The sequence below is a fragment of the Sander vitreus genome, chromosome 8 (genome assembly GCF_031162955.1).
Source record: "Sander vitreus isolate 19-12246 chromosome 8, sanVit1, whole genome shotgun sequence".
NCBI lineage: Eukaryota > Metazoa > Chordata > Actinopteri > Perciformes > Percidae > Sander > Sander vitreus.
The window spans coordinates 26,338,028-26,353,996 of NC_135862.1; the positions used below are offsets into that span (position 1 = coordinate 26,338,028).

The 15,969-nt window shown below is 41.6% G+C and overlaps 1 protein-coding gene across 3 annotated transcripts in view; it reads left to right on the plus strand.

Moving 5' to 3' along the window:
* The window catches only part of cry2 (cryptochrome circadian regulator 2), a 24,435-nt gene extending 8,848 nt beyond the window's left edge, over nt 1-15,587 (plus strand). For 2 of the 3 annotated variants that reach the window (XM_078257677.1, XM_078257679.1), the window contains 10 exons: nt 2,058-2,242; nt 3,707-3,795; nt 4,223-4,363; nt 4,547-4,672; nt 6,202-6,387; nt 7,307-7,458; nt 7,621-7,823; nt 10,801-10,881; nt 11,014-11,591; nt 15,283-15,587. In XM_078257677.1, coding sequence (XP_078113803.1) covers nt 2,058-2,242; nt 3,707-3,795; nt 4,223-4,363; nt 4,547-4,672; nt 6,202-6,387; nt 7,307-7,458; nt 7,621-7,823; nt 10,801-10,881; nt 11,014-11,585 — 1,735 coding nt within the window. In that variant the 3' untranslated portion in view covers nt 11,586-11,591; nt 15,283-15,587. The remainder of the gene's footprint in view (nt 1-2,057; nt 2,243-3,706; nt 3,796-4,222; nt 4,364-4,546; nt 4,673-6,201; nt 6,388-7,306; nt 7,459-7,620; nt 7,824-10,800; nt 10,882-11,013; nt 11,592-15,282) is intronic. The other variant, XM_078257678.1, reaches the window with a different exon arrangement.
* Nucleotides 15,588-15,969: the final 382 nt, after the last annotated feature.

Consider the following 15,969-nt stretch of genomic DNA (forward strand, 5'->3'; position numbering starts at 1 on the left):
ACTAGGGCTGGGTATCGTTCAAAAACATGTGATACCAATACTGTGACTTCGATACCGGTTCCTGAACGGTACATGTTATGGCACAAATCTTTTTATTAAAAATTTTTTTCAGCTCCTACTATGTGAGCCGTCTCTGTGTAACGTAGAGTTTTTCCTGCGTGTCTCTACGACGTGTAACATTAGACAGCCAATCACAGACATTACTAGATCTTGGTAGAAGCATGCCGCATGCTGATTGGCTCACTGACACTGATGAGATTAACTCCTGAGGCATAGAAATTGGGTATTGAATGACGAGGTATTTTTCGATACTCGATACTTTAGAGGCAATTCGGTCGGTGCCTATAACGTATTCAATTCGGTACCCAGCCCTACTTTTAACTATCTATTTGAACTATTTATCTATTACTTTGACACAGAGGCAAATGCTTAATGACAGGTTTAATAAAGTGCAACAGGTTCCATTTATTTCCCTTGTACAGAAAACTTTCCCAACATCAGCAGTCCACTCTTGTACAGCAGCCCCTTTAGTAAGCAAGAGGATGAAGTGCCATGTTTCAAGTTTCAGTACAACCGTTGGAAGTACTCTGTGTACACCGAGAACAATGTCAGCTGTTTGTTTTAGAGTTTTTAGTCGTTTAGAAAATCACCAGTAGTCCACAACATCCAAGAAGAGGGTGAACAAAATCTCAACCTTCTTAATCCCTTTCTGAAAGCATCACATGTATTAGAGAGCCCTCCAGTGGTCATCTCATGTTACTGCATGTCACGCCCCTGTCCTGTCCATGTGCTGGCTGCAGGTGGCAGAATGAGTTAAGAGCAGGAGTAAGATAAGATAAACTTATTGGCCCGAAGGACATTTGCCTTGGGCAAAAAGTGCTGCCAACAGCTGCATGCAAACATATACTGTACATTAAATATCAATCACTTGGTAATAGTAGACAGTACAATCCAATGCATGACGGTACATAACAAGACAACAGTAGTCGTGTTTCCATCAACCTATTTTTGTGCGCATTTAGAAAATGTTGATGGAAAACAGCAAAATTCTGAAAAAAACGTCCTCAAATTCGCAAAGAAGTTTTTACGCTCGCTTGAGGTGGTTTTTTGCCTTTTTTTGAAAAAAGAGTTAATGCGCAAAATTGGAGATGGAAACAGCTTTGCCGAATAAGTTGTGACATAGCGAACATGTAACTCACATGACTATAGTCCAGGTATCCATCGGATGGGGGAAGGATCGGGAAATGGGTCCCATCCAGTGCGGCGTACACTTCTGGCACAAGGTGCGTAGCGGAGTTGCGGTGCGCTTTAGCCTGTGCCTCAGCCACGTCGGGTATATTGACGAATTGGTTCAACAGCTTGAACCGTATGGCCCTGCACACCACGTAGACACAGCGGTGTGCTTACGGTTGTCTTGCTGACACTAAATGTCTCTGCCACAACCCTGTATTCCGCACAGGTGGCCAACTTGTACAAATGCTACCTCTCTTAGCTTCTAAACTCTTTGATTTAGCAAGCCGGTTTGCAATCTGCAACTATGCCTAACGTCAACTTGTGAAGAAACTACGCTTTGCGTAGTCAGGTTTATTCGCTCTAAACAGTTGATGGGGACGCTTCTAGATCGGATTTTCTTTTTCTTTTCTGCGGCATTTTAAAAGTTCGCTTAAAATTCGCTTGACAATCGGATGGAAACATGGCTAATGAGCACTTTGATGTTCATAAAAAGAGAAGCCCTTTTTCATTTTAGTTAACACATTACACAAAGCTCAGGACTTTACCACACTTTGTTGTTTTGTCCATCAATCACTTGAGTAATGTGCAGTCTGTGTAATGAGCATTTTAGACTCAAGGTGCCATTTTGACGTAGTCTTGTTGGCTTAAAGCTAATGCTAATCGTTTAAATAGTATATAAAGTACAGCGTTGAATAAAATTGCACCACAACCGTCATATTAAGGCGGAACTCCAGCTTTTACCATTTTAATATACTGTAGTAAAATGTTGTATATGTTTTGTATGTATATTGTATTTTTCAGTGTCTTTTCTGTATCGGTCACAGGATAATAGAGGCAAACAACAACAGTCCTCCTCTGACATTCAAGCGGTTTCAGACCATTGTGAGCAGACTGGAATTGCCCAGGAGACCTCTGCCTCCCATCACCCAGCAGCAGATGGAAAATTGTCGCACTGAAATAGCCGATAACCATGACCAGCTATACAGTATACCTTCACTGGAAGAACTAGGTATTCAGGATGATTTTTATTACATTACTAGACTGATGAGCACTGCAAAATGGACCTTTTTACATTTTGTTGTTCTCTTGGGATACTGAGGGACAACTAGAAGACAGGATGTGATGATTTAGATGTATTAATTACTGGTAGTCATACCTTATCAGACGTACAGTTGTTAATAGTCAAATTTAAATAGCATTTATCATTAAATGGAATTTATCGTAATATTTCCTTCATGCAGTAACACTCAACCCATTCAGCCTCCTTTTTTTCTCATACTTAACAGCTATTTTGTATTTATTGTTTATTTTGTATTAACATTTGTTTGGGTATGTATGCACCAATCACCCAAGTCTGACTTACTGTGGCAATAAAGGTTTTTTTTTGTGTTCGGATTCTGAACAGTTTGCACTTGGGTAAGGTTCGGTTAGTTAGATCAGGAATCTTCAACTTTATTTAGGCCAAGGACCCCTTAGCTCACATGTGTCAAACTCGAGACCGAAACCGGCCCCTTGCAGATTTAGATCCGGCCCGTATAGCAGTTTAGATTCAAAATAGATTTTGGCCCGCCTACTTGTGCGCCAAACCAACAGCACCGGAAAATGTTCTTTTAAACAGTACAGTTACGTGACATTCATAGCCAAATTTGGCAGATCTGCTGACTTCGAGACTCAGAAATTCCCCCAGAAACAGAGAGATTTCATATTCAGGCTGTGAAACTTCATTGTTTTGCTTGATTTGCTAAATTCTATGATGGCTAAGGAACTTTTTTTGCTGACTTTTGTAGGGCTTTATGTCGACAAAAATGCACCAAAACGCCTAAAAACTTTTTTTTGAAAAAAAATACACATTTTTTAAAACGTGGAAAAAAAGAAATCTGAGAAAGCCACATAAAGTCGGATGAAACAACAAAAATGACCAAAAAAAACCTACTAAAATGTAGGGGAAAAAAAGCAACATGCCGTAATAATAGTATATAAAGTACAGCGTTGAATAAAATTGCACCACAACCGTCATATTAAGTCAAAGATATTTTACTTTTCAATGAAACAAAAGCATAAACTTAAATGTCTGACCCTTGATGTGATTCTCTTTTTCCAGTGTGGTCCTTTAGTGAAAATGAGTTTGACACAGCCCTGAGACGGAGCAAACTTCTAAACTTCTTAGACTTTTATGAACATCATGTCTTAAATATTAGTTTTTCTAAAATAATACTTAAAAAAAAATCCCAATATATCCCCTTATGCACAGTATCGAAATATATTGCAATATATTGGATCGTGACCCATGTATCTTGATACGTATTGTATCTCCAGATTCTTGCCAATACACAGCCCTAATATGCGGTAGGGGGTCCCTGCTCCGTCTCTCTTTCAGCTATGGGGTCCCTGGCCTAAAAGACGTTGACGACCCCTGAGTTAGACAATAGCTGCTTTTATTTATGATCTTGTCTCCATGTAAATATGTGTCCAGGTTTCAGGACAGTAGGTTTGCCTCCAGCTATGTGGCGGGGAGGAGAGACAGAGGCCTTGGACAGACTCAACAAACATCTGGACAAAAAGGTGAGTAACCATAATGAGTTTGTTTTTGGTATTTACTGCTAAGTTGTGGTGGCCACCTACGACCCTATTCGTTGGTTTTGTTTCTGGTTGAGTTTGTTGGCACACTTGTCGGCATTCAGGGATGGGATGACATCCCGTTAAAATCTTGGATAATAACCTGTATTAAAATAACGACAAAATCTCAAAAAAACAGTAGAAAACAGCAGGAACAAATAAAGCCAATTTGTTAATGTTTGGTTAAAAAAAACCTTGAATCGATGAAAATACCTGCCCCCAAAGTAGAATATATGGTAAATTAAGAATAATGTACATTTCCACAGCACTAACACTGAGACCGCAACATTATGAGTGAATTTCTTTTTTCTATTCTTTTTTAGATGACAGTTTCTTAGGTGATCACTTGTATTGATTGTGTCTGTCTGCATAGGTGTGGGTGGCCAACTTTGAGCACCCTCGTGTCAATACGTGCTCTCTGTATGCCAGTCCCACTGGCCTCAGCCCCTACCTGCGCTTTGGCTGTCTGTCCTGTAGGGTTTTGTACTACAACCTCAGAGAGCTCTACATGAAGGTATTGTGGACACCTTTCGCTCTACCAGAGAGACATCCGTTTAGGCTACACAAACACACACTGGTGCCCGTTTGCTCTGTTCTCTGTCAATTATGATAGTTCATTGTTTCATCAAATGTGGAATCACCACTTTTTAATTGTCTTCTGTCTCCTCTGTTCTTTCTCTCTGTCCCTCTCCGTCAGCTCCGTAAGCATTGCAGTCCTCCTCTGTCCCTGTTCGGCCAGCTGTTATGGAGGGAATTCTTTTACACAGCTGCCACCAACAACCCAAACTTTGACCGCATGGAGGGAAACCCCATCTGTGTTCAGGTGGGTCTTTGCACCACAGAGGTTCAACCTTAACCCTCTGGGGCCTAAGCCATTTTTTCCAATCTTTGGGTCGCCTGGTTTCCTTGTGTGTAATAATCCTTTTAGAACCTCAACCTCGTAATGCACAATCCAGTTATGGACATCATAGTTTTCAGGACAACCTGAGGATATAATAATAATAACTTTTATTTATATAGCGCCTTTTCATATAACCCAAGGACACTTTACAGAAATGACGGTGACTAAGTTTAGCTAAGTGAGGTTGTAGGCTGTGGTGAACAGGTGGCGTGTGAGTAGTTTTTCTAAACATGTCCAGGGATGTAGCATTTCGGATATCTGCAGGGAGGGTGTTCCAGAGGGATGGGGCTGCAACACTAAAGGCTCTGTCTCTGAAGGTACAGAGTCTGGTGTAGGGAATGGAGAGCAGGCCAGCATCTAAGGACCGGAGGTTTCGGGGTGGGGTGTATGGATGGAGGAGGTTGGAGAGGTACTGTGGGGCCGGGGCATGGAGGGATTTGTAGGTGAGAAGGAGGATTTTATATGTGATGCGGGACTCGATTGGGAGCCATTGAAGGTGGATGAGGGTTGGGGTGATGTGCTGCCAGGTCTTGGTGTGGATGAGGACCCTGGCGGCAGAGTTTTGGACATACTGGAGCCTGTCCAGGGTTTTGCTGGGGACCCCAGACAGGACTCCATTGCAGTAGTCCAAACGGGAAGTGATAAAACATATATGTATGCTGCAGGGATGTCACATAAATGCAACAATTGTTACACCTCCTACAGTACTATCCAAATGTGCAAATGACAATCTACTACAATCTTATTCATTACATTTACGCTGTTATATGATTATTTTGGCTTGTTTGTTCCACTTTTAGTGTAAGTAGCAGCAAAGTAATACAGTCAGGAAATTAACAGCGTCGGCTGCCGTTAAATACCAAAGAAGAAGAATATAGTCAGGAAGACAGCCTCTGATTGGTTGACGCGTTCACCCCACTGCATTCTGGGATTCAAGATGGCCAGGGCTTATAGTAAAACACTACCTTTCATATGAAAAGATAAATAAATACCTTGGAAAGACAAAAAAGTCCAGGGTGCTCAGGACGTTCAGTCAAGTGCTTGAAGGTGCTCTTTGGGGTCGGGAATTCAATTGAATGTAGAGAAAAAGAAAAAATCCAAGGCACTCTTCTTCAAAATGACTTAAAAAGCCTTTATTTTACTCGCTATTTCATGATAGAAAATTTGAAAGACATTGGGAGAAGCAACCCACGCGTAGCGGCACTGACAGCCTTCTTGTTCGGTTGTGGATTTATCTTTTTGGAATTCTAGGAAGCTAGATTGCAAAGCTTCTGGAAAGCATTTGAAAGGCCTAAGATCGCAAGGAAGACCTTGTTAAAACGGCTCATCTCACATATACATGTTTGGTACAAAGTTAAAAAGCAGAGATGAAAAGGATGTGTCTCCTCTTGTAAAGAGAATGAAAAGTATATAGCTAATATCTCTCGCCTGTGTCATATGTTTGTTTCCAGATCCCATGGGACCAGAACCCAGAGGCATTAGCCAAGTGGGCTGAGGGTCGGACTGGTTTTCCCTGGATTGACGCCATAATGACCCAGCTGAGACAGGAGGGCTGGATCCACCACCTGGCCCGGCATGCCGTCGCCTGTTTCCTCACCAGGGGAGATCTGTGGATCAGTTGGGAGAGTGGCATGAAGGTAGGACAGAAACGTGTTTAATTAAGGAGTCAAACCCAAACCTGGTATCTGAGAGGTGGAGAACATGTAAACCTAGTTAGCTTTTGCACTCAAAAGTGAATAACCGGGTTATGCCAGTTCTCCCCATATACATGAGCGGGGAAGAATAGGGAAGAGTGACTGGAGTAACTCTGTTTGGGGTACAGCAGGTGGTGCTCTGCCAACGTACAACTGGTCGAAACCTTGGTCGGAACAAGGCTTTTTCTTCCGGTTGACAAAATCACAGCAACTTGGAAGCGGGGAGAACATGGACGACTTTCCAGTCCCCAACGTGACATCATGACTTTCCTTTTTCATACACGCCACTTTCCTAAAGCCAAACGCGAAATAGCGAGTATGCCTCTTTATAACACGCAAATCATGGCATATGATTGGGCGTGTCATACATACGCCACTTCATGAGATCATTCTGCAGTCCCAGAAATGGCTCTTCTTGATAGTAGTCCTCAGTGGGTTAAATGGTTTAAAGCTTGTGTTGTTGCTGTTGTTTGTATGGCACCGTTGCTTCCAAATGCTCTCTTCTATTTCTGGGTCAAAAAAACCACTGCAGCAGAGTGGGGAGGGGCAGTTATAACCTATGGAGCATGTGCAGAAGTGTAACCCGAGCTTAAGGTGTATACATGCACGAATACGGTTATTAAAAGAGTTATCTAGGTCTGTTAGCCAATTGTAGCCAGAGTAAGCATGGTGTTTGAGAAACCGGGCTAGTGCCTGAACATACATATATATATATATATATATATATATAAAAATCTAAAAATCAGGCTTTTAAACTGCATGTAAACGCACGGCCTGTCTAGTTTGGCAGCATCATTGTCTTTTTGTGCTATGTTCACTGTAGAACCGATAAATATGAAATGTAAAATGTGTGTTCCTGCAGGTGTTTGAGGAGCTGCTGCTGGATGCAGACTGGAGTGTAAATGCTGGAAGCTGGATGTGGTTGTCGTGCAGTGCCTTCTTCCAGCAGTTCTTCCACTGCTACTGTCCTGTTGGCTTTGGGAGGAGAACTGACCCATCAGGAGACTACATCAGGTAGACATTATATTGGTGCTCATACAGTATCTCCTACCATAGCACAACATTTTCCATATTATATCTCTGCAAACTCTGGGACTGACTATGCATTTAAATTTTAGCAGCAGAAAGGATTTAAGTTCAAATGATTTTGAACGTTTCTTTTGAAATTTCCTGCAGGCGTTACATCCCCATCTTGAAGGACTATCCAAACCGGTACATTTATGAACCATGGAATGCCCCAGAGTCGGTCCAGAAGGCAGCCAAATGTGTGGTGGGAGTGGATTACCCCAAACCTATGATCAACCACGCAGAGGGCAGCAGGCTCAACATTGAGAGAATGAAACAAGTTTACCAGCAACTCTCCCATTACAGAGGACTCAGTAAGTCAACTAACAAGACTAACTTGTAACATACATACACGTGTGTGTGTATGTGTGTAGATATATATATATATATATATATATATATATATATATATATATATATATATATATATATATATATATATATATATATATATGTATATATGTATGTATGTATGTATGTATGTATGTATGTATGTATGTATGTATGTATGTATATATATATATATATATATGTATGTATGTATGTATGTATATATATGTATATATATATATATATGTATATGTATGATATATATATATATATATGTGTATGTATATATATATATATATATATATATATATATATATATATATATGTATATATATATGATATAAATATATATATAGTATATACATATATATATATATATATATATATATATATATATATGTATATGTATGATATATATATATATATATATATATATGTATGTATATATATATATATATATATATGTGTGTGTGTATATATATTTTTTTTATTTATTTATTTTAGGGGTGTCACGATTTGATTTCATTATTATTATTTTCAGCATTGTCTGCAATGCCACAATAAGAGCCATGAGATGGTAGAAGGTACTTCAAACGTTTGAGTTTCTCAAAATTAACCAAGTGCAATTGAGGAAGGGGTTCTTGTTTTTGTTTTTTGTTTTTTGTTTTAGCCAGAAGTGACTATATTTGGACAAAAGGGCAGAGCTGGGAAGGATAATGTGGCTAAGCCAGTGTTGTGTGCTGCGCTAAGCTAAAAGCTAAAGAGGGAAAAGTCGCCAATTTTCAACCCTTCTGACGCAAGTCATGGAGCGGTGTTTTGCCGGCGGGTAAATGCTGACCTCCGGGTACTGGTGCTGTTCATTTGCATGTACGGCAGTACATAGAGCTGGTTGATATCAATAGACTTTCTTTCAAGATACCACCTAACACCAGCTAAGACATTTTTCCACCTGGCCGGATTAGCTCAGTTGGTAGAGCGGGCGCACATATGTAGAGGTTTACTCCTCGACACAGCGGCCGCGGGTTCGGCTCCGCCCTTTGCTGCATGTCATTTCCCCTCTCTCTCCCCTTACATGTCTTCATATGTCTCCCTCCCCCCAAAAAAAAGACATTTTTCCGCAACCAAAATGTTCCAATTAACTTTGAAGTGAAAAACACAGTGACAGCGTCATAGTATAAGACGAAATATCAGACGGCTCCTAAAAACAAGTTCACGGCTATTTTAATGTCCACAGGGCCAGGCTACACATTGCTAAGCCTCTATAATGACTGACAGGTCGGCGTGTAGCCACACCCCCCAACTTTTGTATTCATGAAAACAGCAAAATTTCAAAGTGGCTTGTTTGGTACATATTTTTTCATATAGCTCTTAGTCTCGGCCTTCCTTCGCTACCAGATGGGTCTGACCCATGAGTTTGCTGGGGAGCACTGCCCCCCTGGTGGCTGAAACGGGTAATTGCATTGTTTAAAAAAAATGAGTGGAATAATTACATCTGGCATGACCAGATATTTTATAAATATCTTAAATAACACAAAACAACTAAATGGTGGTAGGTAATACATCAGATTTCATATACTGCTTTAGTAAAAAAAACATATTACCTGGCTGACGATGGGAGCAGCAGGTCGCAAAAAAAACGAAAATTACTGTTGCACTAGTCTGGACATCTTACCGTGCCAACCTTGCAATAAAGGTTTCCTAAATGGCATGTATATAAATGTGATGTCAGCTTACTAATTGATTGCGGGTTTTGTGTAGATTTGGACTTTTATACGTTTATTCCACTTTGTTTAAACGGCGAAGTGGAGAGGCCTCGTTCACCTGTTTGGAGCTGGCTGGTGAATGTGACGCTCGTATAGGCCTTGCTGGATACACCGTGACCCTTTTTTGTGAATCTACTGATCGCCGTAGATTACTTTTTTTCCCCCGTGTCATTGGATTACGGCAAAATACGGATCTTTTTTCTCAACGTGTCTTAAGGTTTTATGGTGTGACTGCGCTTCGTTTCTGCGTTTGGAGAGGCGTCTCAACAGACTGGAGGTCCAACACTGATTGTTAACTGTTACATTTTAGTTGAATTTAAGTGTCGGGGCATTCCGCCACCGTCTGTCTATTGCGTTCCAAGACAGCCGTGTCGCGATTGGACAAGGATATTGGACATTGGATAAGAGCGAATTGTTAAATTGTTACAATGTAATGTCGGCTTTAAAAATAAACATATATGTTTTGGACTATAATGTTCAGCTTCGGCAGGTTTACCTATGTGCTAAAATATACAATGACTGAGGAAGCCTGGTGACGAGTCCATAGCAACCAGTGTTAAATTTGTTATTTCCCAGTGTCCTTTGCTGAATGGTCTCAATGTTTTATTGTTTTATTTCATGTGAATACTAGTTTACTAGAAGAGTAACTTAGTATTTGAAGTAATGCAGTAATACAGGAAGTGTGCATTTAGTTTCCATGCTTATTGTGTTTCCACAACTATGTTGGTGAGTAAATCTACTGAAATGGCCACCACACCGTAACAGTGTGATGTGTAAGATGAGAAAGCAGAGGTTAACTCGTGTATGTCATGGCTGTAAAAAATCAAATGGCATCTGTACAGCTTTGCTAAGCGCAAACTAGCAGATAAGGGGAGGGTCATGCCTCTTTTTCAAATCATTTTTGGAGGGTCATAGAAAAATTATTACTGGCGAGGGGAGGGTCAAGTCTTTTTAGCCTAAAGGTCCCAAAACTCCCCCGGTGACCCCTTACATAAATAACCAAACAGTCCCTTAGGAAAATGTTTACTGAGGGTCATTTCCCCATAGTCTTCTATGAAAACTTCTTTTTGGAGCCAGTGAAGTTGCCCCCTGTTGGGAATTGGGCAATAATGCAGGTTTAAGGCACTTCCGCATTGACTTTACTTTTCAGGCTATTTCAGGTAGGAGAATTATTTCAGTGTGTGTGTGTGTGCGCCAGGTTTACTAGCATCGGTACCAACGATCCAAGAGGAGGCAGAGCCACCAATGACCGATGAGTCCCGAACCAGCAGTGGCCCTGGTAGGAGAAAACACAAAAACAAGATGGAAGATATAGAAGATGTTCTCATGAATATTACTTGGGTACATGTGTCACAGGTGTACAACAACTGTACAAAATATGTGTTTTTATTATTATCTTATGTTTCCGTAGACTCTCCTCCCAAAGGTCCTGCTGACAGTGAAGCAGCTGACTGCTCTACAGCTCCAGATTCATCCACAGTCTGTGCATTCTCCACCTATTCCCCATATCCAGACCTGGAGGGGGCAACAAACAGTCACCCTTCCCAGACCCCCTGTGCCTACTCAGTCTCACACACACAGCCCTCTGCAGCCATAACATCTACATCTGCCAGCCAAGCTCTGTCTACAGCAGCTCCTCCCTCCCCAGCGCCAACACCAACCCAGAGCAGTCTGTCAAGGTTCAAGCCTTCCTCCCCTTCTTCTTCATGTCCCACCATGTCCCCATCCCCCAGTCCAGCCATGACCATGACTCAGCACTCATTTTTTGGGCAGAAGAGAAAAGGCCTTGTCAGCAAGGTGCGGTGTATCCAGAGGCAGCGAGGGCGACAAAGCTGCGCTCCAGCAGCCGGGGAGGTAGAGAGGAGAGCTGAGGAGGAGGAGGAGGAGGAGAGGGAGGAGGCCGGAGTGGAGGAGAGGATGGAGCAGGATGTTGAGCAGGATGAGGAGAGAATGGAGGAAGAGACAGCAGGTCATCGGCAGTGATACAAGGTACAATATACATTATCTTTATGAACCATTAGCATCTGGAAAACATATCAAAGCAGGGCTCCAGGGTAACTTTTGTTACTAGGAGCACTGTAGCCCCCCCCGAAAACTTTAGTTACATAACATTGAGGGGCGCACACCTTAAAGCGTAACTCTCGCCAAAATGCAACCTAGGGTCTTTTTGTGAATGTACCCGAGTCAAACTTTCGTTTAAAAGCATAATTAGGACAGAAACGCCAATTTTAAGTATTACCGTATTTACGTTTTTCAGTCAAATGGCCTTTTGAATGGGAGAGCTAGGGGCACTTTTATGATAGCATCAAAATCGCTATTTTTAAAACACTAAGAGGGCTCGACACAACATGAAACTTTGCTCCAAGTATCACCAGGGGCTCTACACATGAACTCCAGCATTGAGAACATTGTTTGTGTACCCAGAGTTTACTAAAAAAGGTTTTAAGCAACTCACGTTAGCAGTTGTTGTTTACGCTATCCACCCTTTTCCCCGTCAAAAAGAGTCGATCTCCGAATGTGAATGAACGGACTCCATAGGAGGAAATGTCATTCTTATATGAGGCTCCTTTTTCAACTACAAGGTCAATATTGTTTTTCACTAATGACAAAAACAATAAATTATCCGTGCATTTATATGGAACTGAGCTTTAGGAGCTTTCCATCTTTACTCTCCTCCCTCGACTATTTCTGACTTGCGAAATAAGATGGCGACCGGAAAAACAACAGCTAAGGTGAGTTGTTGTTTAGCAGACATTCAGTTGTTACACAAACTCATGGGCAGTTCAGTGCTTGTGCTTGTGTTTGTACCCTCATAGTGTCTTAAAACTTTCTTGTTGCAGCGATAGACATGATTGGCCACCGCAGCGTGACGTCGGGTTGCGTTTCTCCAGGCCACAGGCCGCTGAGGTTTTTTTTTTTTTTTTGACTCCCCCTGCGGCCTCCCCACCACCCAATTTAATTGCATAGCCTCAGCAGTCAGCAAAAGGCAGCGCATTTTGGGAAATAAGCTTATTTGATCTCTTTTTAAAAGTGGGATGAGCAGATTGAGGCTCGGACTCATGTCTGTGTTAAGTACAACGCTGGAGTCAGGACATGGTTAGCCTAGTTTAGCATAAAGACGGGAGTTGGTACAACTCAGTCATTCCTTGTATCTGTCATGTGGGCTTCGCCACTGTCGCGCCTCTTTAGGAGACTAGCAGCAGGTCCTGAGTGTATTGATTCCAATGGGAGAAGGGAACGTGAAAACCGATTATGACGGATTCTCGTGTCCCATTGTCACTAGAGTACAATGCTGGATCCACATTTCACACTAAAAAACATTTTTCAGTCGGACAAATCAGTAAAAAATGTTCAAGACCTGTTTCGGTCTCAGCAACAAACTATCACAAGATCTGGCAACACAGATAAGCGTCCTTTTTAGAGGTGTAAATAACTATTGTTGACCAGGCACTAAGTCACTAATCACTCTAGCAAATAAAAAGGCTTCAGCTCCTAAGCATCTTAAAGGGGTGATAGAATGATTATATAGGGTATTTTATGGCCCTATTTGGAACAAGAGCTTTTCTTCCAAATATGGTATGCTCATGAATATTTAGATGAGCTGCGCGCTGATTGGTTTGAGTAAATCACATTCATTGGAGACTAGACAGCAGGTCTCATATTTCAGACATTACAAAGTTATACATTGTTTATCTGCTATTTATTTATTAAATTCACTTCTGAGACTTTCTTATGCAAGAAATCAACTATATAAAGCTCAAATATGGGCCGTTTTATGAAAATTTATGGCTAATTGCAAATTTGGTAAGACGTGTCGGACTTTAGGAGCTCCACACAGTCTGATGAGAAAGTGGCAACCTCCATACCCAGTGAAAGTCACCGTTTCCTCGGTTACTGGACTACCGGGGCTCGGGGCTCCGTGGAGCTGGCCAGCTGCCGGCATAACTAGAGTATATTTACAGTTTGAATTTCGTCATGCCACTTATATTACAGCTACCCCAAGGTCTTATAAAGCTAACAATGGTGTCTGATTTCAATTTAATGCATTTTTGTGCAAATTAGGGGTTTCGTTAGCTGCTACTGTCCCTTAAATCCTATGTGTACAGATCGCGGCTAGTTAGCTTCACTTTTGGCATAACTAGAGTATATTTACAGTTTGAATTTTGTCACGCCACTTATATTACAGCTACCCCAAGGTCTTATAAAGCTAACAATGGTGTCTGATTTCAATTTAATGCATTTTTGTGAAAATTAGGCGTTTCGTTAGCTGCTAGTGTCCCTTCAATCCTATGTGTACAGATCGCGGCTAGTTAGCTTCACTTTCGGCATAACTAGAGTATAGTTACAGTTTGAATTTCGTCACGCCACTTATATTACAGCTACTCCAAGGTCTTATAAAGCTAACAATGGTGTCCGATTTCAATTTCATGCATTTTTGTGAATTTCAGAGGTCTAAGAGCAGGCTAGCTAGCTCTCATTGATAGAGCTCCATCCAGCCGCAGGCTCTATCAATGAGACTCGCAGACAAGAGGCGTTTATTTCCCCGATCGTTTGTTTAAATAACTCAACACACATATCCATTATAAGATTAACTGGAACCTGTGGTAAGAGATTGCGGGCGTAACAAGCTCGCTGACCGCGCTCTCACTCGCACACACCGGCCATTTAGTAGGAAGAGGGGAGCTGCAGGCCCTGGAGCTCTGTCAGGGCAGTGGCATTTGGTAGTCCATTAACCCAGAAACGGTGACTTTGCGCGGGTATGGAGTGCTGTGGGCTGCCAGCCGTGACGGAGCTCCATCTACCTCACAGCAGGCCGTGGTCTGTGAAGGAGGGCAGGCTGGGCGGTGAGGCAGCAACCCAGGCAGCACCGGCCGCTGAACTCCGACATGCAGTCGGACACAATTTGCAATTAGCCATCAATTTTCGTAAAACTGCCCATATTTGACCTCTACATAGTTGATTTCTCGCATAAAAAAGTCTCAGAAGTGAATTTAGTGGTAAAATAGCAAATGAACAATGTATACAATTTCTGAGATCTGCGCGACCTATTCAGAAGACTACCTGATCTCAGATCAGCGGTGTAGCCTATGTAAATGTTTGGGCGTGACAAAGATAGAGACTAGAGCCAAATGAGGAGGAGCCACCGATTTTGACGTCAACTCGGTGGTTAGTTGAGATTCGCCCGTTTTCAGAGGCAGTTTCAAATTGTGAGATTTGCAGAGGAAAGAGGTGTCAATGGAATGTTGAGGTTCTATGTAGGTCCTATTTACCCACCGAACTGTCGTTATTCAACTATGACAAGGTAGAATCGGTTTTGCATTCTATCGCCCCTTTAATAAAGCCAGGTCACATGGGGGTTATTCCTTATTTATTTTAATTTTTTTTTTGATAATTGTAATAATGGATAGGAGTGCTAGATGAGAGAGGGGGAAGACATGCAGGAAATTGTCATAGGTCGGACTCGAACCCTGGACCTTCTGCGTCGAGGAATAAATAAAATATATATTGTATATGCACCTGCTCTACCAACTGAGCTAACCCGGCATGGGGTTAGACTTAATAAAAGAATTTCCAACACATACTGTATCAGACATTTAAGAGTTTTGGTGTAATGTATGCAACATTACATGCAATGTTGGTTCATCAGAGTTACAGTACTTCTTTCTGGTTTCTCTTTCAGGTGGAAATCAAGTGAACAGTCTTCAAACATCCATCCCAGACAACTGGATTCATAAAGACATACAAGGAAAAGTGTTCTGGATATGTACGCAACATAAATATATATGAGCATGCATACAACACAAGTGGAAGCGGTACAAATGCATTTTTACTCACATTAACTTCAGCCAGGAAAAGAAAATGAAGACACTGTTTAGAAAAGCATTGAAATAAGTGTAGCTCCATGAAAATAAATTACCCATTTTAACATTTTAGAACCGAACCAGTCTAGAATGACAGTAAATTACTCAAATATCATTTTTTTTATCTGGTACATTTCCATCGCTGAGATACATGTAGCTAATAATGGGCAACGTAATGCACTGCAACTCTCGCACCATATCCACATTGAACCCATACAACCTAGTGTGGCGGTCAGCACGACACCCCTTTGCTTGTCCTTTTGCTTCTATGAATGTCACCTGCCTAAGCGCACTGTCCTGTCTCTACACCAGACTCTCTCTGGGCTCTTTTGTCCTGGGAAAGAAAAGTAACTCAAAGTCATTGGATGAAGCAGTGTATTTTTTACATTTTGTGGTAATGAATTTGTATATAACCGTGGTGAGAGTTATGGGATTCAGCAAGTTAATGACCACTAAGTCGCAGAGTTGGGGTGGCCTCTAGCTCACCCGGTAGAGTGTGCGCCCCA